The 27,434-nt window shown below is 41.7% G+C and overlaps 1 protein-coding gene across 1 annotated transcript in view; it reads left to right on the forward strand.

Annotated features, from left to right (window-relative positions):
• RAPGEF5 (Rap guanine nucleotide exchange factor 5) overlaps nt 1–27,434 on the forward strand; it is a 393,851-nt gene that overhangs the window by 125,433 nt on the left and 240,984 nt on the right. The window contains exons 5-6 of the mRNA XM_089673151.1: nt 13,569–13,737; nt 26,944–27,025. Coding sequence (XP_089529277.1) covers nt 13,569–13,737; nt 26,944–27,025 — 251 coding nt within the window. The remainder of the gene's footprint in view (nt 1–13,568; nt 13,738–26,943; nt 27,026–27,434) is intronic.

Below are 27,434 nucleotides of genomic sequence, written 5' to 3' on the forward strand. Positions count from 1 at the left end.
TTTGTCTTCCATTTGTTAGTGTATTTAAATCTGCTAGTTCATCTAACACTCCCCTCCCCCCCAGGCTGACAATGCTGCTGACCAGATGTACGCCCTGTGTTCCTTTATCTAGAGCAGGGGTGGGCAAACTTTTTGACTTGAGGGCCGCAATGGGTTCATATATTGGACCCGGGGGCCGGACCAAGAGTAGATGAATGATGTGTATGTGTCATCCATAGTAAGTATAGTAATATTCCCCCATAGTAATCATAGTAATTCATCCCCCATATAGTAATTCATCCCCCATATAGTAATTCATCCCCCATATAGTAATTCATCCCCCATAGTAATTCATCCCCCATATAGTAATTCACCCCCCATAGTAATTCATCCCCCATATAGTAATACATCCTCCATAGTAATTCATCCCCCATATAGTAATTCATCCCCCATAGTAATTCATCCCCCATATAGTAATTCATCCCCCATAGTAATTCATCCCCCATATAGTAATTCATTCCCCATATTAATTCATCCCTCATATAGTATTTCATCCCCCACAGTACTATTCCCCCCCAAGTAGTAAGCCAAGTCCCCCCTGTGTCAATTCACTTACCTTTGCTCCGCGCGTTCCTCTCGCCGTGTTCCCGCGCCGTTCCGGTCTTCAGGGCGGACTGTGAGAGGAGCCTAGCTCCCCTCACGTTCGTCACGCTGCCCCGCCTACACACATCCTGACAGCCAATGTATCACGCTCCACGGGCCGGATTAAAAGGTCCTCCGGGCCGTATATGGCCCGCGGGCCGTAGTTTGCCCATTGCTGATCTAGAGTGTAGGTATTCTAATACAGGAGGTGTGCTACTGGCCAAAGCACCAGCTGAAAACATGATGTAGCCACCTATTTAATGACTGGTAAGCTGCAACATATTACAGTTTTGGGATTAATACTGCTTTAACACTTTTATAAGCAGTTGCAAACAGGTTTTCCTTTTTGAATAAAGCGTTTACATCAATGAATAAATGCTAATCATTGTAGGCACCTCTGTCAATGCTAAATGGTTTGCCTCTGCTACTTGGTCAGTTAAAGTGGAACTATACTCGCCTCAACCTTCCGCTTCCAGGGATGAGGCAGTTACATCTCTTACCAGCTGCTGTCATCTTCTCTTCAGGTGCAGAGTTTTCCAAATCTTGATTGGCCAGCAGGGGATGATGTCACCCCACGCATGTAGAGGCAGTCATTCTGGCACAGCTGAAATGTGCCAGGAATGCATGCTGAGCTGCATATGCGCAGTTCTGTGTACATAGAAAACTGAGGAAGACAAGGTAATATAGCATGTCTCTTCTGCAATAAAAAGCTGCTTGCTCTTAGCTTTTTTCCTAAAAGTTAGGTTTAGTTCCACTTCAAAGTAAATTGAATAATAGCAGATTTATTGGCTGGATCAGTTAAAAATAAAGGAAAAAAGTCTAAAAAAAAGAATTGGTGAGATTTAGTTTAACACATTTTTGTTTTTGGGTTTATTACCTCTTTTAATAAACTCCCCTCTGTGTAGTAAAGCAACCATATCATCAACTTGCTGACTGACAGCTCACTTTACATCAGAAATACCTCTGATTATGTTGGTAACTTACATTTTTGCACGGTTCCTACTTACTCAGCTTTTACATGCTGAGGCAAAGGAGTGGTCATACACAAGAAAAAATACTCAAATTATTCCTCATGGTTCTGACAGTACCATTGTGAGAGCATGAATATTGATATTTTTCACAGACAGTTTTGTGAACAAATTACTGAGGCTATAGAAAAGAAATGCAAACTTACACACATTCATGCAATACTAGCCTTTGTTTTATACATTTTGTTGTCCTAAGTTGAAAACTCAGGTTTGTTTTTTTCTTTAGCATTCTTTATTTATATAGCTTTTTCACATAACAAATATAGAACAATAAGGCAAGTAGGTGGATGCCGCCATAAAAGACAATGAACCAGGTTCAGTCCAGATACATAAAAAGTCAAATAGCTCTCCCCAAAACAGCATAGTTACACTGGGCCGAAAGTCAATACAATACAAACAGATCAGACTGCTAGACAGGGGGGGGGGGGAATACAACAGAGAAAGGAATAAGGGATAAAAGCCACAGCAAAAGGGCAAAAAGAGAATGAGAGAATGACAAAGGGACTTCAAGCCATCGAGCGCAGCAGGGAATCATATTCACTTGAGCAGGTAAAGAGGGACCAGGGGACCCATCTCTGGCAAAACTGGGCCTCTTGACCCCGAACCACCTCCATAATATTTTCCATTGAGTGTATGTCCTCCACCTTAGATAACCACATAGAAATAGAGGGGGGAGCCTCCTCTTTCCAGAGAGCCGGCTTACAGGCCCGAGCAGCATTGAGCAAATGCACCAACAAAGAGCGTTTGAAACGTTTCCTAGAAAGATCGGAATGGAGCAGCAGATATCCGGAAGGGTCATCCCCCAGATCAAACTCAGTCAGGCGTTTAATAAGGTCCCTAAGCTGCGCCCAAAAGGCAGTCAATTTCCTACAAGACCAAAAGATATGTAGGAGCAAGCCATCCTCCTCCTTACAGCGTCAGAATACCTTCCCGGCCTCAGGGAAGAGCTTATGCAGGATGAGCGGAACCCTATGCCACCGTGTAAGCAATTTATACCCCAATTCCTGATATTTACTGGACATGGAGGAACAATGGGCAAAATATAAGATATGGTCCCTCTGCTCAGTCAAAAATGTTCTGTGTAACTCCTCCTCCCATTTGAGAAGAAACGGTGGCACAAACGTGTCATCCGGTTGACTAAGCAACTTGTACGCTAACGAGATGGCATGTGAGGTGGGCTCAGTAGTAACACAAAGATCCTTAAAAGAAGTACTAGGACCCAAGTCCAATCCTTTATGAGTCAAGGAAGACAAAAAACGAACAAGTTGTTGTAACCTCCAACTGTCCAAGGGAGGAACAAACATCTGCCATTTTTCCATTGGGGACTTCAGCCGTGGCCCGGTCATAAAATCACGAAGACAGAAATTACTGCCCATAGATAAAGACCGAAATCTCCCATCTGAAATCCCTGGTGGAAAGCAATAGTTAGGCAGAACGGGATACAAACAGGAGATCGTGGACAAGTTGGCCCCCCCTCCCACAACCTCACGCAACCCCCAAAGAAGCACTCAACAAAGGATGGTACTTGACAGCCAGGATTTTGTTAGGATCCAGCCACGGGAGATAATGAAGAGGAGTATCCACTGTTCATTGCTCCATCTCTACCCATTGCCGAAGACCTCCATCCCTACCCCAGGAGAGAATCCTAGCCAGATCTATTGCTTGATAGTATCTTACGGGGTCCGGGAATGCCATCCCTCCTTGGCTCTTAGACATCGACAAATAGGAGTGAGAAAGTCACGGGAGAGACTTCGCCCAAATGAAATGCAGAAATATATCCCTCACCTTCCTCAAAAACGCCAGAGGGACTGCAATTGGGAGTGTCTGAAAAAGATAGAGAAGGTGGAGATAGAGAAGGTGGGGGCATAATGTTCATCTTAAGTATGGCATTCCTCCCCATCCAAGAGTGGGCAAGCTCATTCCATTTACGCAGATCTGCCGTGAGCAGGAAGGAGATTGGTTTGGAACAACCGATCTAGAGTCTTGGTAATCTTGACTCCCAAGTATGACAACGATGAGGTGGCCACCTGTTAAGGAAAGGAGGCACAGACGGCTCGAAATATACCGTCGTGCCCCATAACGAGACAGCTCTTCTAAAAGATTGGGCAATGTAACCTCAGGGGCCTCCACAAAGAACCAAAGGTCATCGGCAAATGCCACCATCTTATGTTCTGTCCTGCCCATAAGTACCCCCTTAACATTTTGGTTCAGACACACGTGACGCAAAAGGGGCTCTAGAGTCAAAATCAGTGGTGGCAAAGGACAACCCTGGCAAGTCCCACTGGACAGGGAGAAATACGCAGAGGTGGCCTCGTTAGTGCTAACAGCTGCTAAAGGATGAGAATATATAGCATCGACCCAAGGAAGAAATCCCGGGCCCACACCTATATATCAGAGCGTCTACTTCAAGAATAGCCAGTCCACTCTGTCAAAGGCCTTCTCAGCATCCGCAGAAAACAGACACAGGGGTAGCCTACAAGAATGAGCCCAATGAATGACATTCAAGACCCTAGCAGTATTGTCTTTAGCTTCCTTGCATGGCATAAAGCCCACATGATCAGGATGGACTAGTTCCTGGAGAAAAGGCAACAGCCGAAGGGAGAGTATCTTCGTAAATATCTTCAGATCCACATTCAAAAGTGAAATGGGGTTATAATTCTGACAAAGAGTGGAATCCCTTCCCTCCTTCGGAATTACCATGATATGCGTCCTCAAAGAATCCAAAGGCAGGGAATTGCTCTCAAGAAGAGAATTAAAGGCCGCCACAACTCGCTGAAATAAGAGCAAACGCTTTATAGTACTCCCCCGTGAAACCATCAGGTCCTGGGGCTTTCTGAGGTTTAAGCAACTTAATTGCGCCAAAGAAATCATTGGGCGAAATGGGAGCACTCAGACATTTCGTCACCTCTGAAGAGATCGTAGGAAGACCCGAAGCAGCTAAATACTCCCCAATCTGCCCTCATCTGGTGTCGAGTTGTTTGGGTGTCAGCGGAGCATGCAAATTATAGAGCTTCGTGTAATAAGAACGGAAAGCCTCTGCAATTTCAGGCAAGGAATACCCACGCTGTCCCTGCCGCTTGTCACTAAAGGGAATTTAACTTCTGAGAGAAAGTTTCCACAGGGAACACGAAATCAGCCTACCCAGCTTATTGCCATGTTCATAGAACAACTGGCGAAGCCTCCGTAATTTGGATGTAGTGTCATGCAGAAGAAAATCTGCTAATTTGCTCTGCTGGACCCAAAGTTCCTCCACCACCGCCTGCGCCAAGGACTTCTTATAGTCCTCTCTAGGGCAGCCACCACCTCCAATTGAAGCTGAAGCAGAACCAGATGCTCCCTTATCAACTCTGACGCCTTGTGAAGAAGTACTCCTCTCATGACGCATTTATGCGATTCCCATTGGAGAGTAGGGGAAACCTCCGGAGTATCATTTTCTGAAAAAATCTGAGTCAAGGAACAAGTAAGGTCATCCAAAATGGGGCCCTCCTTCAACAACGATGCATTGAACCTCTACGACCAGGGTTTTGACCTCACCGATCCCAATTGTAAGTCCAGAGTAACCGGCGCATGATCAGAGATAGTTTGAGTAGCTATCGAGGTGCGAAGTACTTCTGGGAGCAGGGACTGGGCAAGGAAGAGGTAATCTATCCTGGAATAACTGTGATGAGGAAAAGAATAAAAAGAGTAATCCCAGTCAGTAGGATGCAGAACACGCCAAACATCCACCAATCGAAGAGACGCCTAGGCTTTCTTGACCCGCCTCTAACAAGAATATAAAAGATGAGAGGAGAAGTGCGATGTGTTGAGAAGGGGTCAAGCGCCAGGTTTAAGTCACCACCCAAAATTACACCGCCTTCCATGAAATTCTGTAAATTATTCTAAAAATGTCAACTGAGCCTGATTAGGAAGATAAACCGATGCCAGAGTTACTCAACGCCCCTCCTTATCCCCCTTAAGAAAAATACGACGGCCTGTCGGGTCGATTTCCTGATCAATCAGCGATTATGCTGCTGTCCTTGAAATCAGGATACTAACCCCCTTTGTCTTGGAATCAGAGATAGTACTATGGTACGAAAGAGGGAATTGATAATCAGAAAATTTGGGAGACTTGTCCGTTTGAGAGTGGGTTTCTTGTACAAACACAATCTGTGCTCGAAGCCGCCAGAACTCCCGCAACACCATGGACTGCTTCTCGGGGCTATTCAGTCCGCTCACATTAAAAGAAGCACAGCGTAGTACCGACATGGCTCCTAGGGGAAGGACAAAAAAAAAAAAAAGGGGGGGGGGGGGTGGAAGGAAAGGGAAGAAAAGAAAAGCAGAAAAACTAGAGAAAACAGGAAAAGCAAAAAGAAGAAAAGATGACAACAGCAAAAACAAATACAAGGTCTAGTGACTGACTAAATAGGGGGCCTTAGCCAGGCCTACTTCTTCCGGGGCCCCCACCAATGTTACCAATAGGGAGAACACCGGAGGAAGCAAATCCTACTGTGGGGGGAAATGTACGCACCAACGGAATTGGAGACGCACCAAACCCAGCATTAAAACAAAGAAGCAAACAATTTATAACACTTACAACCCCCCACCCCCAACCAGAAAAATATGGCAATCTAGTAGTACTCCCAAAGGGGAAACACACATGGTTCTGCATCTGGGAGCCACCCGAGACAGGCCAGACAATAAAAGCCTTGGCAGGCCAGTCGCCAGGTCAGGCACCTAGATTGAAAGGAAAGCCCAAGCCACTTACAGAGAAGTTTTGGGCTACCAAAAATGCAAACATTTTGATACAGGACTATCAAACCTCATACAGCTCCCAGAGACAAATAGAGTCAATTCAACATCTTAATAGGTATGGTGCAAAATCAGGCCTCTAGGCAACAAGTGCAGTATGAATAAAAGGAATCCCAGAGAGCACCGCCAGCAGAAAGTCTTACTTCCCTCCCTTGCGGATCCGAATGCTCAGGTCTGGATCTGTTCCTTCTGGTAGATGATGCATGAGGTCGCTGTTGCAGTGGGGTAGGTTGCACAAGTAAATCCAGAGCTGTCCAATCTGGGACTGAGAGAGATGGAACCCCCAGAAGAGCAAAAAGATCCGGCAACTGAGCTGGAGTACATACTGTCAAAGAATGATCACCTTTCCAAACTGAAAGAAAAAAGGAGAAACCCCAACGATAGGTAGCTTCACGGATCTTATCCAACAGAGGCTTGAGGATGTGTCTCATCTGTAGGGTGCGGCAGGAAAGATCAGGCAGAATTTGAATAGACGCCCCATCAAAGTCCACACGACCCCTGCACCAGGCTCTTCTCAAGATCTCCTTTATGTTGTAAAAATGCACTCTACACAAAGTATCTCGGGGGCGCCCATCATCCAAGGGAGCAGGACCCTGGATGCGATGGACCCTATCAGGCTCCAGGGCTTCATTAGGTGCTCTATCCAAGAGCGCGTTCAAGATGGCTGTCACCGTTTTTCTGAGATCAATAGGGGATGTAGCTTCAGGAATGCCATGCAGCTTAATGTTATTCCTCCGCCTCCTATTCTCAAGATCATCCTGATGCTGGCTCAGGGAATACAAATGATCCTGATACTGTGACACCGTGGTCTCCAGGGCCAAGACCCTCTGCTACACCACCGTTAGATTAGCAGCAAGCCCATCTTACACTGAGAGAGTTCAGGGTATCTTTAACCACACGAAATTCCTCTTTAAAAGCCTGCCACAAAGTCAATACAAGTATTTGAATTTCCCTCTTAGTGGTTAGGGTAGCCAAAAAAGGACTGTGCCTCAGGATCCAATAGGCCCGCCCGGAGGCCCGAGGTGCTTGGCCAGGAGGACACACCATCCACCGGCCGGGAGGCCAGGTCATTCTGTAGGAGGTCCACGGGTGGCGGGGGCAATAGTTCCCAGGGACACTCACCCAAAAGGAGGGGTAGGGACCCATCCAGGAGCTCTCCCGCTCGTGCCATATCAGCAGACCCAAGAGGTCCGGGCGCCATGTTGAGGCCTTCCTGCGCTCCGGACCCCACCGCTTGGGGAGAAAAAAAGTCCAGGACCAGGGAGCTTCGGGTCATCGGTCCTGTACCCTGAGGCTTCCTGGCCCCCTTGGGCATGATAGGGGTGCTGAGGAAGCAGGAACAACCAGACTGTAGCTGGGATGGTGAGGAGCTCCGGAGTAAACACAACCTCACTCCACCATTACGTGACCACGTCGCCAGAAAACTTAGTTTTTTATTTTTTTCTGTTATATGCTCAGCATTAGTTCCCATATTTTTTACATAACTCTGAAACCCATCACATGAAAGCAGTCATACTTATAGAATGTGTATATAGCTAGAAGCATTCTTGTGACTCCCATTTAAATGAACAGAGATAAGTTTTGATAACATGCTGACAATTTCCGATCTCTGTTACGCTGAAAGGCTTTTCTTTTCACGCCCTAAAATAAACTCATTTTTCATCAATATGTTTAGTTTCAAAATATGTGCAGAGAGTATGAGAGTGTTATGTTTGCCAATAATTTTCTATTTGTTTTGCAATTATGTAGAATTTTTTTTTTTTTAAGTTCTAAAGTGGTCCTACTGTATACTGAAATCCATGGCAAAAACATTCTTAACGCATTTTTGATTCATTTCTTTGAAGGACACGTGAATCAAAAAATGCACCGGAAATGCAGTGCATGTGCATTTTTAAATCTGAATAAAGACGGTATCTCAAATAAACATATAAACCTATCCCCTGAAAGCATATACAGTAAGTCTTACTTTCACCCTTGTAATAAATGATAATACCTCAGTATGCTCACCCTATAGCCAAAGCAAACAAGTACTAAACTAAATAAACTATGTATAAATCAGTTGAATCAAGTACATATAATAGTATTTTTTTTTTACACTGTTTATATTATTATATGTACTTGATTCAATTGATTTATACATAGTTTATTTAGTTTAGTACTTGTTTGCTTTGGCTATAGGGTGAGCATATTGAGGTATTATCATGTGCATTTTTGATGCATTTTTGCCTTGTTTTCCATTGATTTCAGTGGGGAGGTGCGTTTTTTTTACCACACCAAACCCTCACCAAAAATGCAGCAAGCAGGACTTTGAAAAACGCACAAGATCCACAAGCAATCAGTGTGAAGAGTTCCATAGGAATACATAGTCACCTGTTTTTCTTCTGCTATCAGCTCTGCTATCTGTGTGATAGCAGCCTAAGTCACAAGACCACTGCTTAAAGTGAAGTAAAGCCAATGATTTTACTTTCTCCCCCCCAAAAAAGGTTGCTTTCACACCGATCGTTTTTCTTCAGCGTTTGCTTTAAAAAACAAAACGGAAGAGAAACGTGTGACCGTGTATTCCTATGGAACTCTTCACACTGCAGGTCCCATTGTGGGACAGGTGCATTTTTTTAAAATTCTGCTTGCTGCATTTTGGTGCAGGTTTGGTGTGGTAAAGAAATTGCACCAAAATGCACCTCCCCATTGAAATCAATGAAAACCGCAGCAAAAACATATCAAAAAGGCACCTGCGCGTCGTACCTCTACATACCCTTACCGCAAAACGGCTTTTGAGCACGTCTGTCAGCATTCCCCAGGGTTTCCTGGTCTCATTTTTGTAATTTACGCCTCCCTTAACAGTAGGTCCTTCTCACCACCCCTGTCTTATGTCTCTCAATGGGAGCGAGATCTTGGTGTCTCGATTGTGGCGGAGGATTGGCATAGGGCCTGGGGGATGGTGGTGAAATGTTCATTCAATACAGTCACTCTTGAGGCAGCCTACAAAGTTCTCCTGCAGTGGTACTGGGCCCCGGCGCGGACTGCTCACTTTAATCTGACTGGCGGAGATAGGTGTTTTCAGAACTGTGGTCAATGTGGGGACGTCTTGCACATTTGGTGGTCGTGCCCACGATTGATAGGCTTCTGGTCTAGGGTTTTTGGTTTGCTACAAATGCTAATTCATATTATGGTCCGTAGGGATGCAAGGGTGGCCCTTCTGCATTGCCCAATTTTGGGTCTGTCTAGGTCTCAGCAAATACCTATTTATTTCAGCCAAACGTGCTATAGCTCAAGCTTGGAGAACTCCTTCGGTTGTCTTCCAGGGGGTGAAGACCCGGATGAATGCTATGTTGATCAATGAACAGATGTCTAGCATGCTTCATGATTCTCATCCGAGATTCCTTAAGGTTTGGGAACCTTGGATACGTTATTCCTTGCCATCCTTGCCTCCTGCAAGTTATGGCCTCTTATAATCGCTGCCTGTGCTAGCCCTGGATTCATGATTCTTCTAGTTCCTCTTTCCCCCATGTTTTTTTTCGGATTCCTTTTTTTTTTTTTGTCGTTTTATGTTCTTTATCCTTTCCTTTAACCTTTTTTATTTTTTCTTCTTTTTCCGGTACTTTGTTGGATCCATGATTCTTCTAGTTTCTCTTTCCTCCATGTTTTTTTTCTGATTCCTTTTTTCTTCTTTTTCCGGTAATATGTTGGATTACTGCTGCTATTATTTGGTTCGGCTTTTTGCCGTCTCTCCTTGATGTCATTGGACATTTTGTTATATGGCTAATACACGTCAGCAGGATGTATCTGTTTATGTGTTATTGTTCTGCTCTGCCCCTGCGTGGGTGTATCTTGAGCTTGTTATATTCTTAAAACAAAACTTTCTTAATAAAAATATTGAAAAAGAAAAAGGAACCTGCTTTGGTGCAGTTTTTGATTCACATGTCCTGTAAAAAACATTCTCCAAACGTGGCAAAAAAACATGTGTTTTTGCTGCGGATCACTGTGAAAGTAGCCTAAATGTTATTAAATCTTTAATTAAACATACTATTGTGTTCTCTGCAGTGGTTTCGTTCTGTCCACTAGCACATGTGCAGTGCATGCCTCATTCAAGGGTATCCCCTGGTGAAATCTGTCACAGTTGCCAGTGTACGTATATCAGCTCTTAACTCACCTGTCAAGCCCTCAAATGCCTGGTGTCATAACTGATGATGTGCAGTACCATGGCAACTGCAGATCTAAGTAGAACTATAAGCAAGACTTTTTTTTTCCCATTTTGGATAGAATAAGGGGGCTTATGACCCTTGTCATTTTTTTTTTGCCATCTGTGTCCCATTGGGGAGGTACACCTTCATTTCCTATTGCATAGCCAAAACGGGAAGTGAGAGGAAATCCCTACAAATTAAAGGAATCCCATGGACCCCCAAGTACCCATTGGAAGATGTCCACTCTATTACTTTTCTGGGAACAACCCAAAGTTTGGGATTTTCTTTTACTTTCACTTTCAGTATTGATAAACAGGATAACTAGAGAGGGGGAATCTCCCTAATGGGGAGATATACCATCATCGATACATAGGAGGGTTTAGTCCTGCTAGAAAAGAAGAAAAAGCCAGTCTGACCACTACTCCTCCTCCTCAGTGCCTGGAGCAGTATTTTCTTCAGCCAACACATACATTTCATCCTGTTACATTTTAATAATTTAACCCAGCAAAACTGTTAATGTAGCTATTATATCTATGTATAGGTCCACTATAAAGGAATGTGCGCAATGATCACTGTGCGAAAAACAAGCCTGTGACTACCTGCCTATTGTTCATTTCTGGGCTTACCAGTAAGACAGTAAAAAAAGACTAAAGTGTGTATAGCAGGGGTGTCCAATCTTTTGACTTTCCTGGGCCACTTTGGAAGAATAGGAATTGTCTCGGGCCACGCATAAAAGACAAAAGCAATAAGGATAGCTGATGAGCAGTTAAAGTGAGGCAGATTAATAATTACTGATATAGATAATGTACCTATCTGAGTAATAAAACTTCATATTTTTTGTAATTTTTTTTGTAAAATGAGTGCAATATTTGACACTATTTGTAATAAATGAGCTCATCAGCATCTGGTTCGATGGATGTAATAGCAATTCTCAATTAATTCTTAATGTGCTCATCTGATATTTTGGTTCTTAATTTTTGTGTGCTTCATCCTTGAAAATAGTTGCTCACAAATATAGGTGCTGCCGAAAATTGATTAAATCAATAAGGCATGATTGTGAAGAGTGGGATATTTTTCTTTGGGAAGATAAAACTTCTAAAAGTCCAGTAAAGAGACACTATCAATATTTTCTACATCTGCTAAGTGTAAACACATTTTTTCCAAAAATCCCCCATAAAATCAACATTTTTAGGTTAATTTATTATTTTGTGTTGGGTTGCATTCATAGCCGTCTTGGGCTGCATGCAGCCCATAGGTCACAGGTTGGACAACCCTGGTCTATAGCATAGCAACTATTTAGTATACTAAATAACACTATAGCCGTTTACTATAGCCAGGCAGTAAAAAATGAAGTGCTTGAGTAGTTGCTGTGGGTAGGCCTATTTTGCATATGACCACTAATAAACGTGTACAAGATTTTTATCAGTTATGTGATGTTATCAATCAGTACATTGCTCCCAGTAATCTGTGAGTGGAATAATAAAAGATTGCAGAAAATTAGTGATATTGATTAAAGGACCCTTCTGACTTGCTGATAAATGTCCAGCCTTCAAGAGTAAAGTAATTGTGAAAAATGGAGGAAATAACTCTTCAAGTCAGATGGTAAATAAACAATCTTCATGTGTATGATCTGATATAGTTTCATGTGGGTTATTTTTGGCTATGGAACTATGAAATTAAAGTGTTACCCTGCATTCATTCCACAGTAATACAAAATAAAGAAGAAATATGGCAAGAGATAATTGTGCCCTGCAGGTCAGTTAGGAGAGCTCATTCCTTCTGTAACCAATACCAGTTGGCACGCTGTGATGTCAGTAAGATCAAAATTAATAATCATGCAGAATCGTACTCATTTTCTGTCACTATTTAAGATACTGTATGTTTGCTTGCTCATTATGGGCTGTCAACCACAGTTGGGGGTTGTTAGTTTGTCTTATTTTGACATCACTTCTGTTAGGTCTTGCTCACACATGCTTTAGAGCACATTCCTAACACCCGCCAAGCAGCATCCTCATTTTAGAGTAAAAGGATTTAGTCAAATGGCTGAATACACACCAGCACTCAGAAAAGTGTTTTCTATTTTGTGCTGTCTGAATGTTGCCTGCTCATTGACGTTAATTTCTTTCTCTGGAAGGTCTCCCTGCTGGGACATTAGTTGAGAGTAAAGACAAAATCAAGCAGTTACTGGATGTTTCTGCATCCAGTGCCTGTGAGAACAACTTCTTACAACATAGTTATTTCTTTGATAATTATTTAAACCGATTTTATTCCACCCAAAAGTTAATGCAGCATTTTACTAGTCCTCATATGTGGTTGTAGTTTAATTTTTTTTAAGGCTAAGATTATTTTCAGCAAGTACAGAAACGCTTGATACAGTGTCCTTGTCACTTCATGTGAGCAGAAAATAAAGTAAAAAGAACCTACTAGACTCATCATTCCATGTAATGAAGATGAGCAAAGGCTCACATGTTTGAAATCCATTCCGTGTGACAACCTTGGTTCCTTCTATACATACAATGAAGGAAAAAAAGCATATACCTGAAGAAGCAGAAAGTGTGTTATTCCTAGGAACACTGGATGAACATAAAGAAAAAAAATCTAGGAAAAAAAACTAATGCAGCAACTGCATACAAGGACTGTAGCTTCAATATACTACATTAGCTCAATTCCCAAATACTTTCAGCTGAGTCCAGTGAGGCTGGGAAATTACGGTCACATGGCTGAAAAAAAAGATACTTATCCATATGTAAATCATTGTGAATTGAGCCATATGCATTATATAACTTCCATAGATTTTCATAATATTTCTAACATGAATGTCAGGACAGGTGATATTTACATTTATTTTAAATGCAGCTGACTTCCTGTCCAATAATGCTGTGCATTAAAACTACCAGCCGTCATTTGGGTACCTCTTTTTTGCTTAACATTCTCTCACTTTTTCACACAGTTGACAAACAACATTGTTTCCAAGATGGGTTTGTGTTCTACCAGTTTTCTTCTGATGAGTGTGCTGATACTGTCTGTGAATTTGGAAGAGACAGAGGATGGCAGATGGGGGTTCGGCTCTTAAAACAGCTTGCACCACTTGCTCCACTGACCTCCAATATTTGTGATGTGTAAGTATTTTTCTTCTTATCAACTTTCTGCCAAATGTTTTGAAGTTTCAAGACACATAATAATTGCGAGCATACTCTGTTGCATTGCAATTGTTTTAACATTCAGCATGTGATGGACAGACTGAATAGAAATGAGCATAATATGCCTATTTGGATTTCAGTTAAAGTTGTAACTGTGCCCAGACTATGGACACTCATTTACATATTCTTAACAAGCAGTAAAAAAACTTTAAAACAAGCCCCCTTCCCCCCAACCTCTGTCAATTTATTTGGAATTGCCCTTCCCAGGTCTCCCTACTGTGGAAATGCCATTCAAGTACTAATATTTGTGAGTGATGCTGCAGTGGGCTAAGAGAGAGGGAGCTTGTACAAAATCAGTGAACACACACACATCTGCCAGTAGTGTAGCAGGATTAGATGCAAGGCCCTTCAGAAGTTAGTGATATGACACCTATAGATATGCAGGTAGCTGGTTGTGTAAATGCTAAGATGAAAAGAACATTAGAGCAATTTAGCAGGTATTTTATGTTGATATATTAACTTTGGATTCTGAAAATTGGCACATTTGTGTTTTATGCTGGAACAAACATACACAAGTATTTGAGTAAAACCATTAAAACATGAGCAAGTTTGCCATGCTGATACTACATTAATTTGACAATGTTTTGGTGTACAACAACCCTAACCCACAGTGTAACCATAACATTTAACCCAATGCCTATCTCTGAGCTCTAACTTGAACCTAACTCTGTCCCTTATTTCCTCTGCCTTTGCAGTAGTCATAATATTAACTTTGATATTACTTTAAAGCCAGCATATGTTCTGCTATAATATATTTAGTATTAAGATATACTTATGGCAAAATGGCAACATGTGACAAATCTAAAATCCACATGATCCTGGTGATATCTGTGCTGTGGATGTTCAGTTAGAATGCAGAGTCAGTTTGACTGCTATGTACCTTTTGAAAGAGTAATAAAATTAAGATACTACTATTTATTGCAAGTAGGTTTGCTACAGCCATGATATATCTATGAGCATTAGTCTGCTATAGATTTATACAATTCATAATGTATTACACACAATTGTCTTGGTGGATATACAACCAAAATCCCCAAAAAGCTGTGACACTATGGAGCTGATTTACTAAAACTGTACAGTGCATAATCTGGTTAAGCTCTGCCTAGAAACCATCAGCTTCTAGTTTTTTTTTCAAAGTTTAATTAAACAAGCTGAGGTTAGAAGCTGATTGACTACCATGCACAGCTGCACAAGATTTTGCACTCTCCAGTTTTAGTAAATCTTCCCCTGTGCACAATCTACATAAAAAATGAATGTATTTTTTTTTTACAAATCTCATAAACCAGTATTTTATTCACAATAGAAAATAGAAAACATATCAAATGTTTTAACTGAGAAAATTTACCATTTTAAGAGAAAAATCAGATAATTTTGAAATTAATGGCAGCAACAAATCTCGAAAAAGTTGGGACAAGGCAACAAAAAGATAGTAAAGTAAGTGGTAATAACAAGGAAGAGCAAGAAAACATTTGCAACTAATTAGGTTAACTGGTCAGTAACATGATTGGGTATAAAAAAGATCATTGTAGAGTATCTCCATAAATATAGGGACCACACTCAGGGACAAAGGAAAAGAAATGACGGTGCAGCACATTTTAAAACAAGATAACATTTAATAAAACTTCATAGCACTCACAAATAAAGTGTCTAGACCGACACCAGCATGAACAGCATAACACAGTACTGGTAATGGATGAGCCCCGCTCACAGCCGTGGTCCGGAAGTGATCAGAGGTGAGCTGAGCTCGTCCATTACCAGTGCTGTGTTATGCTGTTCATGCTGGTGTCAGTCTAGACACCTTATTTGTGAGTGCTATGAAGTTTTATTAAATGTTATCTTGTTTTAAAACATGCTGCACCATAATTTCTTTTCCTTTGTCCCTGAGTGTGGTCCCTATATTTATGGAGATATGTTGGTATATGGAAAGGCTCATCCTGGGAGGATTGGTTGCAGAGTATTGCTCCTTACATTGAGATATTTGCCCACCATTGCAGAGTATTGCTGCTTGTTACCTGGAGATGTGATTACCACTGCAGAGTATTGCATCTATAATCTGGATATCGCTTTATTCATCGCTCCCAGAGCAAAAGCGCTTGTGCTGGTCTATAACCTGATCAGCATTTAGCTCTGGTGAGCTTATCCAATTTATTTGGTGGTGGTTTGATCACGGTGATGGTTATGATTTTTACAAGAGGACTTTTTGTTATATTTTTGGTGTTTGGACTTTCACATGTTTAATTATAGACACTTTTATTTTGTTGTTACATTTAATTATTTAGCGCATTCCTATTTTTTTAATAGCATGTAATCCACACCTGAACTGGATCGCACTGCTCAGAAATCATACAGAACACTTTTTCAATCTGCACTGAATCCACACTGCCAGTGCACCTATGGTGAACAGGCACCATAGGAAGCAACATTATTTCACATGTCATATGGATTGAATGCGATTCATACCGCATCCAATCTTCATATATGTGAACTGGCACTTAAACATATATAAGCAATCAAGAAAGTTTCATAATGAAAGTACTAAATTTTAGTCATCCACTGTGTAAGAGATAGGAGATGCTGATAACCTTCTATCTCCTAAACATCAAAAAATGTCATGTGAACATCAACATACTATATAAAATGTGTTCCACACTAAAACGTTCTTTAACCTCCCTGGCGGTATTCCCGAGTGTAGCTCGGGGTAAACTTTCAGCACTACAAGCGGTAACCCCAAGCTACACTCGGGAATACCCTGCAGCGCTGCTCCAGGATTTCTTCGTCACTTACCTTGTCCTGCGCTCCCGAGATGTCCCCCCTGCAGTGTCCCTGACAATGTCCTCTGGCCGATGCCGGCATCTGTCTTCCGGGTTCCGTTCCCTTCGACGTCAGGACGTACGGGGACAGAACTGGCGAAAAATTTTAAAAGTGACATTCACTAAATTCACTAAAACCATATAGTAAAACATTACTGTTTCAAACCATTTCACATACATTTTGTCCCTAGTGCTTTGTCCTGTGCCCTGCCTGCATTTTTCTGTTCTTTCTGCCTTGAAACTGAGAAAAGTCCATGGCGTCCAAAAAGTGTCCCTTTAGGTCAAAAGCGGTTTTAGACCAGCTAGAGAACAGCGATAGTAAATCAGAACCACTTGCAGAATTGAGTGATGATTCGTGGGGACACTGAAAACGATTTTGCGACTTTGCTCAGTGATGTGCGAACTGGCGCTCTATTTCAAATTTCAGTGTTTTTGGTTTGATTATATTATTGAATTGAATTTATTATTATTATATTATTATTTTTTATGATTATTTATTAAATTATAATTTATGATTTCGTGTTTCAAATTTTAACATACCTGGAATGTTTACTAGACTCTTGTTCGGACAGATTTCAGTGAGTTATTCCTAAAAATTACAGGCCTACAATAAAAAAACGACATATTTCCATGCAAAAAAATGTACCGCTTTAAGCACAGAAATATGGACATAATCAGACTGCTAGGGAGGCTACAAATACAAACACCCATATGGTATAATAAAAGTGAAGATCATCCACTGTGCAGAAAGGGAGAGCCTGAAGACAGTGCTGGAAACCCTCTATCCTTTATGCACCCACCAGACCACTGAATATTATTATCATGAAGATCCAACAATCCACCCAGGGTGGGGCCTATGAGCTGACGGCACGCCGCCGCTTCTGTTTTCCAGAACGGTGGCAATATTAGGAAGTCCGGCCAAACTTGTGTATGTTTGCATATTTTTAATGGATCCATGCTATGATTTTATCTGGTCTTCTTGAGTAATAAATGCTACATCTTATACAGCAATTTTTGAGCTCTGTGTGGTGAGCTTATTTTATACAGCTTTCATTTGCAGTAAAGTTTTCCTGGGTGGATTGTACCTGGAGTGCCTATTGACAGCCCTGGGTGGATTGTTGCATCTACATGCTAACATTATTCAGTGGTCTGGTGCATGCATAAAGGATGGAGGGTTTCCAGCACCCATATTATATATGTTGATGTTCACATGACATCTTTTGATGTTTAGGAGATAGGTTATCAGCATCTCTTATCTCTTACACAGTTAATATTTAGAATTTCCACTTCCACCTTTGTGCTAGCTGCTCTTATCTCTGAGCACTCACTTGTTTATATTAAATGATTCCGTGATGGACACTGCATGGGCTCGGGAATACTTCCAACAATCACTGTCTGTGAACACAGTTTGCCCTGCTATCCAAAAACATAAGTTAAAGCTCCATCATGCAAATAAGTATTTATATCTGAACATGATCCAGGAACACCATCCTCTTCTGTGAGCTCATTTAAAATGGTCTATTACAAAGTGGAAAAATGTTCTGTGGTCAGATGAATCGAAATGTAAATTTTTTGGCAACCACGGGTGCCATGTTCTCAGTACTAAAGAGGAGAGGGATCTTTTGGCTTGTTATCAACGCTTGCTCAGTTCAAAAGCCAGCATCTCTAATGGTATGGGGATGCATTCGTTCATATGGAATGGACAGCTTGCACATCTGTAAAGGCACCATCAATGGTGAAAGATATATCCAAGTTTTAGAGCAGCATATGCTCAGGCAAGAATCGAACAACATTCCTCACCCAAAACTCCAGCAACTGGTGTCAAGAATCAACAGCTAAGATGACCGGATCTATGTGGCTACACTTAGAAACTGAGACCAGACTATATATGCTTTAAGTGAGATTTATGTACAGTGAAACAAAATTCATCCAGACCCCAGCACACAGCAAACATAAAGATAGTGTGAACACTAGTGACAGAATACCTGACTAATCAAGCTAACAAACAGCCTAACTAATAAACCAACTATATACAATAAGTACAAAATGAGGAACATGGGTAAGCAGAGTAAACTGGAGATGCAGGGAACAGAAGGGGAAACCAGGACTGAGTTTAGAAACAAGGGGAGCAGCAGCATGGCTGGATCTAGGGCAGTGCTAGGTTGGACTGCGCACCCCCAGATTTAATTTGTGCCCCATACACCCCCCCCTTCCCCCAGACCGGCCATCCCATGGATATTCTGAGAAGGGGAGGGCAGCCTGCTGAAGGGAGCCAAAGTGAAAAAGTCAGCTGAGAAGTGACAGTGGCAGACAGGAGAGAGCCAGCAAGAGGTGCGGGTTGTGCTGTGCTCTCTACCTCCTCCATGCAGCAGGTTACACAGGATCACTGAATTGGACCGTACACAGTTACAATTCATGTACCTTTTAAACTAGAATTTACAGAATTATGTTGAAAGAGTGTCAAATGATTTGTCTGTTGCCTTTAAACTGAGATGACATACAAGCTTCATTTTTGAGCCAAACAATTCTTAGTATCTTGTGTCACTTCTACTCTTCATCCTGCATTCTGGAAAAAGCCAAGTGGGTGATGCCAGATGATGGTATAGTACAGTGAATGATATCACCAGGGAGGGAAAACTTTAATATGCAACAACAAGTGAGGAATGGAACATTCCTTTTAACGGTTATAAATTGATAGGCGGAGAAAATGAATTAACATGAAGTAAGGGGTTTTTATTTCCATACGATACACTCCCTTTCAGAGCATCATGGTAATAAATTCAGCCATTCTGTCAAACGAATCTGTAAATGTAAAAGCATGTAAACCAAGCTGGGGTTTAACAGCAGTAAAGTGTCTGCAGTAGATCACATTAACGTCAAATATATGAGTACATTAAATTGACTATCTGGATGTTATTTGGCTCATGTGGAAAAAATGCAGTAAAAACAAATCAGGATGCCTTTGGAAGGAGCATGCTGTTAGCTCCTATTCTGATGACTAGCGAATTATATATACATTAAAATCAGTGTGTCTTTTACAGAGACAGGCTAGGGAAATTAGAAGACAAGTTGACTGAATGGTGCACGATTTTATGGACTGCTAAAACCAGAACCTGTGTTCATCTGTTTGCAAACAATGTATGTCTCCTGTCATGTTTGTTTTTAAACATTGTAAGGCCATATGGCAATAATTCAGCAGGTGTTTGTGGTATACACATTGCATTTAGGTAGTCTAAACATCAAGTAGCTAAGACAAGACCATATGTAATGGTATTCCGTTTACATGTTTTTTCTGGGTGGCATTTTCTTGCTTGTATACAGTTAGATTCATATATATTTGGACACAGGCACAATTTTTGTTTTGACAATTATTTGCAATGTTCATGTAATGGGCAGCGTTCTGGCCAGGGCACATACAGTTAGGTCTATATATATTTGGGCACAGGCACAATTTTAGTTTTTTCAGGTATTTACCAAAACATATTCAAGCTATAGTTATATAATGGAAATGGACTGAAAGTGCACACTCTCAGGTTTAATGTGAGGGTATGTACATCCAAATTGGAAAAAGGGTTTAGGAATTGCAGCTCTTTAGAGTATCCATCCCCCCTTTTTCAAGGGACCAAAAGTAACTGGACAATTGAATCAAAAGCTGTTTCATGGCCAGGTGTGGGCTACTGCTTCATTATTTCTTCATCAATTAAGCAGGTAAAAGGTCTGGAGTTGATTCTAAGTGTGATATTTGCATTTGGCATCTATTGCTGTGAACCTACATCATGCGCTCAAAGGAGCTGTCCATGCAAGTAAAACAGGCCATTGTAAGGCTTCAAAAACAAAACAAATCCATCAGAGAGATAGCAGCAACATTAGGAGTGGCGATATCAACAGTTTGGTACATTCTGAGGAAAGAAGAACACACTGGTGTGCAACATAAAAAGGCATGGACGTCCACGTAAGACAACAGTGGTGGATGATCACAGGATACTCTCTATGGTAAAGATAAACCCAATCACAACATCCAGGCAAGTGAAGGACACTCTTCAGGAGGTGGGCGTATCATTGTCAAAGTCTGCAATTAGGGGAAGACTTCACAAAAGCAAATACAGAGGGTTCATCACATGGTGCAAACCATTCATAAGCCTGAAGAATAGAAAAGCCAGATTAGACTTTTCCAAAAAACATCTAAAAAAGCCGGACCAGTTCTGGAAAAGAATTCTTTGGATGGATGAAACTAAGGTTAATCTGTACCAGAATGACGGGAAGACAAAAGTGTGGAGAAGGCTTGGAACAGCTCATGATCTAAAGCACACAACATCTGTAAAACATGGTGGAGGCAGTGTGATGGCATGAGCATGCATGGCTTCCAGTGGCACTGGGTCATTGGTGTTTATTGATGATGTGACAGAAGACAGAAGCAGCCGGATGAATTCTGCAGTGTTCATAAAGATACCAAGTCAATTACCTGATCTCAACCCAGTTGAGCATGCATTTCACTTGCTGAAGGCAAATTTAAAGGCAGAAAGACCCACAAGGAACAACTGAAGACAGCTGCAGTTAGAGCCTGGCAAAGCATCAGAAAGGAGGAAACCCAGTCTTTGGTAATGTCCATCGGTTCCAGACTTCAGGCAGTCATTGCCAGTAAAGGAGTCACAACAAAATATTAAAAATTAACATTTTATTTTTGATTATATTAATTTGTCCAATTACATTTGAGCCCCTGAAAATGGAGGGACTGTGTATATAAATGGTTGCAGCTCCTAAAATTTGTACTTGATATTTATGTTCAACCACTTGAGTTAAAGCTGAAAATCTGCATTTCAAATTCATTTGGATTGTTTCATTTTAATTTATTCTGGTGGCATACAGAGGCAAAGGTATGTAAATTGTTCCAGTGTCCAAATATATATGGACCTAACTGTTTATGGATATGCAACATAGAAATGTGATGTGCATATCAGCTTATGTAATCTCTTATCAGCTGTCACCTGAAAGGATTCCTATGATCTCCCTTCAGCTCAGGACTTGTCTTTTATGACAAATATTTTTCAGCAACCAGTTTCCGGCAAGTTATCCAATTTTCTAATGCACTTTATTTTCCAAGAATGGTTATTTTTTAGAAGAAAAATGTCTATACAGGGCCAACTTTACACTTTGCCCTCGTGAGCCAGCTTGTGACACCCATGCCCCCCGCCCCCATTACCTCTGTTGTCTGGCTGGCCTTAGTTTTACACTAACAAGTTCAAACATCTTGTGAGATAGAGGAATACCTATGAAAGAGATAATGGGGCTTATTTAATAAAGCTGGTTCACTCAGAATCTAGTGCACTTCTGCATAGAAACCAATCAGCTTACAGGTGTTATTGACAAAGCTTAATTGAATACGCTGAGGTTAGAAGCTGATTGACTACACAGATGCACCAGATTCTGAGTGAACCAGCTTTAGTAAAAAAAAACAAAAAACAGTGTACCTGCTAGGAGAGGATACCTAGAACCAGCAATTATGAGGGCAGGCAAACTGTCTCCCTACTCAGCTAGTAGATTGTCTGTGGATAAATGAACCCAGAATGAATGAACTATAGGGGAGTGAGTATCCAATGGTTTTAATGTTCCAGCAACAATTCAGGACATGAGGGTTGTTAACCAGGGTTTTTTTTTTATCCAGGCTTCTGAGGGGCCCCAGATTGTCTACAGTTAAACCAAAAAATTTAATGAGTATTTTACAAAGCTGCACAGATTTATAGTATCTACTGGGGCCCCTTTACTGCTAATTTCTGGAAAAGGTGAACTTAGCCTTTAAGTTTCCTCTACCTCAATCCTCTTTCCTGAAGTCACTGGTTTCAGATCCTGGCGGCCACCAAATATTCTTAAATTTTTTCTAGTGCACCCTCACTTGCAGGAAGTAATATATGCTGAGTGGGCTCACCCAGAGAAAGCATTTTCATTATCGAAATCGTTTCCTCATCATTACCCCATGAAGAAAGAATACTACAAAAAATGGGGTTCACTGGCTGTTCACCCAGCTATTTCCTATTTGAATAAGACCCTGGCATTTGTGGTGGATTGTGTCTTGGCTTTGAAGATGCCACTGATTAGAAGTTGGAAGCCCTCTTTAAGATGTCATTCTGGTGGGTGCAAACAACAAAACACAAACAAAAGGGCGGCCTCTTGTTTATGTTGTGTTTTGTTGTTTGCTATTAAGATTTTCATATCTGAAGAGGGCAGCATCGGTAGAGCATTCCGTTTTATGACGAGGATGGACATTGGGATGTCGTGGAATTGATGCCACTTTTGTCTTCATCAACACTTTAGCACTTTGGTGCCATGATGCTGGTGGGTGTGGCTCTGCAACCTGCAGTGTCTGCTTTAGGTGTGTGCCAAGGTCTGTGCAAGGCAGATGCTTTGTTCCAGAGAATCTGATCTGAAATGTTCTGCCATTGGCAGCTCCTGGAAGATTTTCAAAGAGCCCTGAGTTTTTTTTCACTAGATGCTTTTAAGGACTCCATAAGTTAGCTTTCACTAGTTGGTTCTATATTTGCCCACATGAGAAGAATCCTGTGGTTTAAATGTTGGTCAGCAAGAAGCACATAGAGAGGTGGCCCTTTGAGGGCAAATGCTTAGTCAGACCATACTTAGATGTCTATGTTCAGAAGGTGACTGTGGGGAAGAGCATTGCATTAACTTTTAAGAAGAAGGGAAAGGATACAGGTGAGAGGCCCGTAACACCTTTAGATTCCAAGAGTTCCTTTTGTAAGCAATCAGCCTCGGGCTCCAAACAAAGCTTACATCCCAGTTTAGTAAGAAGAACTGGAACCCCAAACCCTCTGGTTTTAGAGTTAAATGCTCTTCTTAGTGAAGGAGCTCCCATTAGCTCGGGTGGGAACACACCTAAGGGTCTTTGTGGCTATTTTGACTTAGGAGATTTGCAGCATGGAATTCAGAGGATACAAGTTGGAGTTTTGCTGCTTTCCTTCTTCACACTTTTTGTGTGCAAGACTGCCTTTGGAGCAAGAAAAAAGAGAGGTTTTCTTTGCGGCCCTGCAAAAACTAATCTCCCAAGGGATCATCGTACTTGTGCCAGTAGAGCAGAGGTCTCAAAACTTTGTACTCCAACCTGTTTATAGTTTTCAAGCCAAACAAAGACATTTGGCCTATTCTGTACCTCAAAGGTCTTAACAAGTTCCTAAAAGTTCTAAATCACAGAATGAAGGATGCAGTTTCATCAGGGGGACTTTCTGGCATTAGTTGACTTCAGGGATGCTTACCTACACATCCTAATTCTCCAGTCTCATCAACGATTTCACAGATTTTCAGTGAAGAATCAACACTATCAGTTTGTGGCCTTAACCAGGTTGGCTACCAAAGGGTTTGTTCCAGTTCTTGCATTGCATGGCTGGGTGTGGTACCTTCATAAGTCAGCTTTTGTTCCTACCTAAAGACTGAAATATTGGGTTTAGTCCTCGATACATGTCAGGGTAAAAATACTGCCTCTTTGAGCTCAGGTGGAGTCTAAGGAAGCTGGAAGGTCCCTTGATCCAGACATGCATGAGAGTGTTGGGGAACATGGTAACCACTTTTGCAGCTCAATATCCATTCTGTTGAGAACTACAAGTCTCTCTGCCTTGATTGCAGATGGGATTTGTAGCCTGCCCTTACGGCCATGCAAATTTCAAATCTGACAATTGCTGCAGGGGTGAAGACCCCCCCCCCCCCCCCATTGTCAGGGGCAGAGGAGGTGGGGTTGGGTCATCTTGGCACCATATTTCTTTTTTTTTTCTTATGGTGCAACCCACACAAAAAAGTGTACTTAGGGGTGTGCTTTTGTCCACCCCCCGAAGGGGTAGGACCTCTATCCTGATTGCTCCAGGCGCAAGGCTCCTTACAGGGACTAAGGTTTCCAGCATGGCCTTCCTGGTCAAAAGGACTGGTGGACCCCTTTCCTCATGGCCAGCCGAAACTGAACACCAAGTTGAGGGGCTCTCCCAAAGAAGCTGTAAAAGGCACAGTGCAGTTAAAGTGTTTGGAACTGTGACCATGTGCACTTTTCACACATTGGGGTCCCACACTCAAGTGTTACTAGGAACATCCCTGGGGCCCTGCAGGGCGTTGAGGAACGGTCACCCTATATACACAGAGCTTGTTTTCTTATTACTCATGTGAGTGTTTTTAATCCTTTGCTATTAAATACAGTTTTATCAGCTGCACTTAGATGGGTGCCTCCTGTTTCCTTTCTTTTGTCTTTGCATATAGAGCTGGCTTTGCTCTGAGGATGGCTGCCCCTAATTAGTGCTGACCTTTGGGCTGATTGCTCAAGAAACGTATAATAGACTCCTTGTGCACTTATGAACATTATACCTTTATTTCACAGTGTTTTATGTCATTGCCATTGCCATCTCCTGCATCAGTTTATATACATTTACTGTATTGTTTTCATATATAACTTCATCTCTCTGTGCCAGAATTACCTCTTTATTGTTCCCTGATACCACCTCAATCTTCTCCTCACCACCTGCATTGTCTTTCACACTCCTCTCCTCCTCCTTTTCCATCTCTTTTTCCATCTCTACCACCTGCTGCAGTACGTCCTCATCTTCTGGGAGGTTTTTCTGCACCCTCCTATTCCCAGCAACCTTCTCCACAAAGGTCTTTGTTTTTGTCGGACAATCAGTGTGAAGATGATCCATACCCTTGCAATGGGTGTACTCCTTTGGGGCTTCGCACTGACCTACAGCATGTCCCAATCCTCCGTAATTCTGGCAATTCACCAGTAGGTTGCAGTCTTTAGTCACATGCCCTGATCTTCTCACATTTCCAACAGTGCTCAGGCATCCCCGAATATTTCAGGAAGCCCCTGTTAAGTCCAATCTGGATAGTCTGTTTTATGTTTTCAAGATGGTTTTCAGCATGATCATTGACATAAAACTAAGCTCTGTACAACCACTTTCCAGACCACACCCCAACACTATTGTAAATTAATTTAACGAATTCCACAGGCTCACACTCTATTTTCAGAAATTCCATCACCTCTTCCATGGTAACATAGGGGTTATATATCATAACCGTTAGAATTTTCCAGAGTCTCCTATGAAGGAACTCAACCTTGTAGTTCATCACAAGCTCTTCCTTCTTACCATCCCACTCTCTCTTAAACTGTTAGGACTTTTGGTGTTCCTTAAACACATTTCCACAACTCTGCCATACACAGCAATTCCTATCCTTCCACTCCACATAGGGTGAGCACATCTTACATAACTTTTTTGGCAAGACCATCTTCTACATCCATCGCCAATACCTCCACTTTCATTTCATTCCAAAAGCGCACCTTGTGGGCCACCTAAGTGTATCTGCTACTCTCCATCGCAGGCAGAAATAGGCTTTCTCTTCGCTGAGAAACGTAAATCGCACCCAGCTATCCACATACAGGGGGATCTCCGAAATCCAAAGTGCTCTCCAGCACAGACACAATGCCCAGCCCGCTGTTCCCCAAAACTCGGTTCACGCGCAGGAGTCAATTGAGCTAGCCAAAAGGCAAGAAGCAACACCCTGCATAGCTTTTCCACTTCTAATGCTACTCTAAATACTCATAGACAGTTATTTTTATGTTTTGTACCACAACAGAAGTTAACCAAATAACCAATCTTCTTCTACTCCTAAAAATAACAGATTTTTATGCATAGAGATCTCTGAAATGTGAAATATCCGTTTTAGGTCAAGGTGGCTTTAAAAGCACATTTTTTGGGATATAGCCCCATACACTTTCATTATGTGTAATGGTGTGTATCCTATTACCTACAGGTATCTGCTTCTGCTACACAGGTTCCACACGACCACTCCCGTCTACTCAATCCATTATTCACAAAATCTAACTTACTACACTCCCACAATGGTTCGCATTTTGTGAATGTGGAAAAATGGAATTCTAGGTCACTTCCATCCATTCACGCAATGCAATACATTGTGGGAGTGAAGTAAGACTAGTTCTGTGAATTGTAGAGATGGGCAGAAGGGGGTGAGCTGGTGGCTTAACTTTTATGTATAGTCAAGGATGCACATGACTTTTACCACACCAGAAGGCAGCTTGTGGTGGTATCTGGAGGTTGTGAGGAGGCACAGAAGAGAGGATGTCTAGCAGAAGCAAACCCCTGCAGATAATGGGATACACTCCATTACACAACTATTCTGTGCGGTTCTGTAACCCTAAAATACTGTATACTAAACTTTAGCTTTAAAGTATTCACTTTTTTCAGAGTTTTTAACCAATGTTTACATAAGTGATGATTTACACAATAAACATTCAACATCCTACTTAATTTCACAGGTCTGCCGATAAATTAGAAAACGGGACTGATGCAAACAACAGAATTCTGCAAATACAAGCACTTGCCCGTCTCACTTCTGCAGTAAGTTGACAACAAAGTAAATGTGCAAAATATATGTATTGTATCACCACTTCTGACAAAACCCCAACCAAACTGCTTAATTTTGAACAATGGAAATACTGTCAAAGCACGTGTAATTAGGTTCATCCACATATGTGATGCAAGGCCTCACTACACTATTTGGCAGGGGGGACACCACTATCCAGAATCTGCAGTTACAGCTTATGCATGAAAAACCTTTCCCCCTCCAATTAGGCAACCAATTAGTTGCCAATTAGGCAACTAGTGAGTATGCCCACCCTGTGCTGTCTTCCCTTTTGTAATCCCTCCTAAACATCCCCCTTTCCAGTCCACAGGACCTTTCTCCCTCCTGCCCACCCTTGGCCAGACGTTTATAAATTGTATTGTTGATATATGTTTCTATATTTTT

The sequence above is a fragment of the Staurois parvus genome, unplaced genomic scaffold (genome assembly GCF_062004578.1).
Source record: "Staurois parvus isolate SC_StPar_1 unplaced genomic scaffold, SC_StPar_1.0 ptg000136l, whole genome shotgun sequence".
Lineage (NCBI taxonomy): Eukaryota > Metazoa > Chordata > Amphibia > Anura > Ranidae > Staurois > Staurois parvus.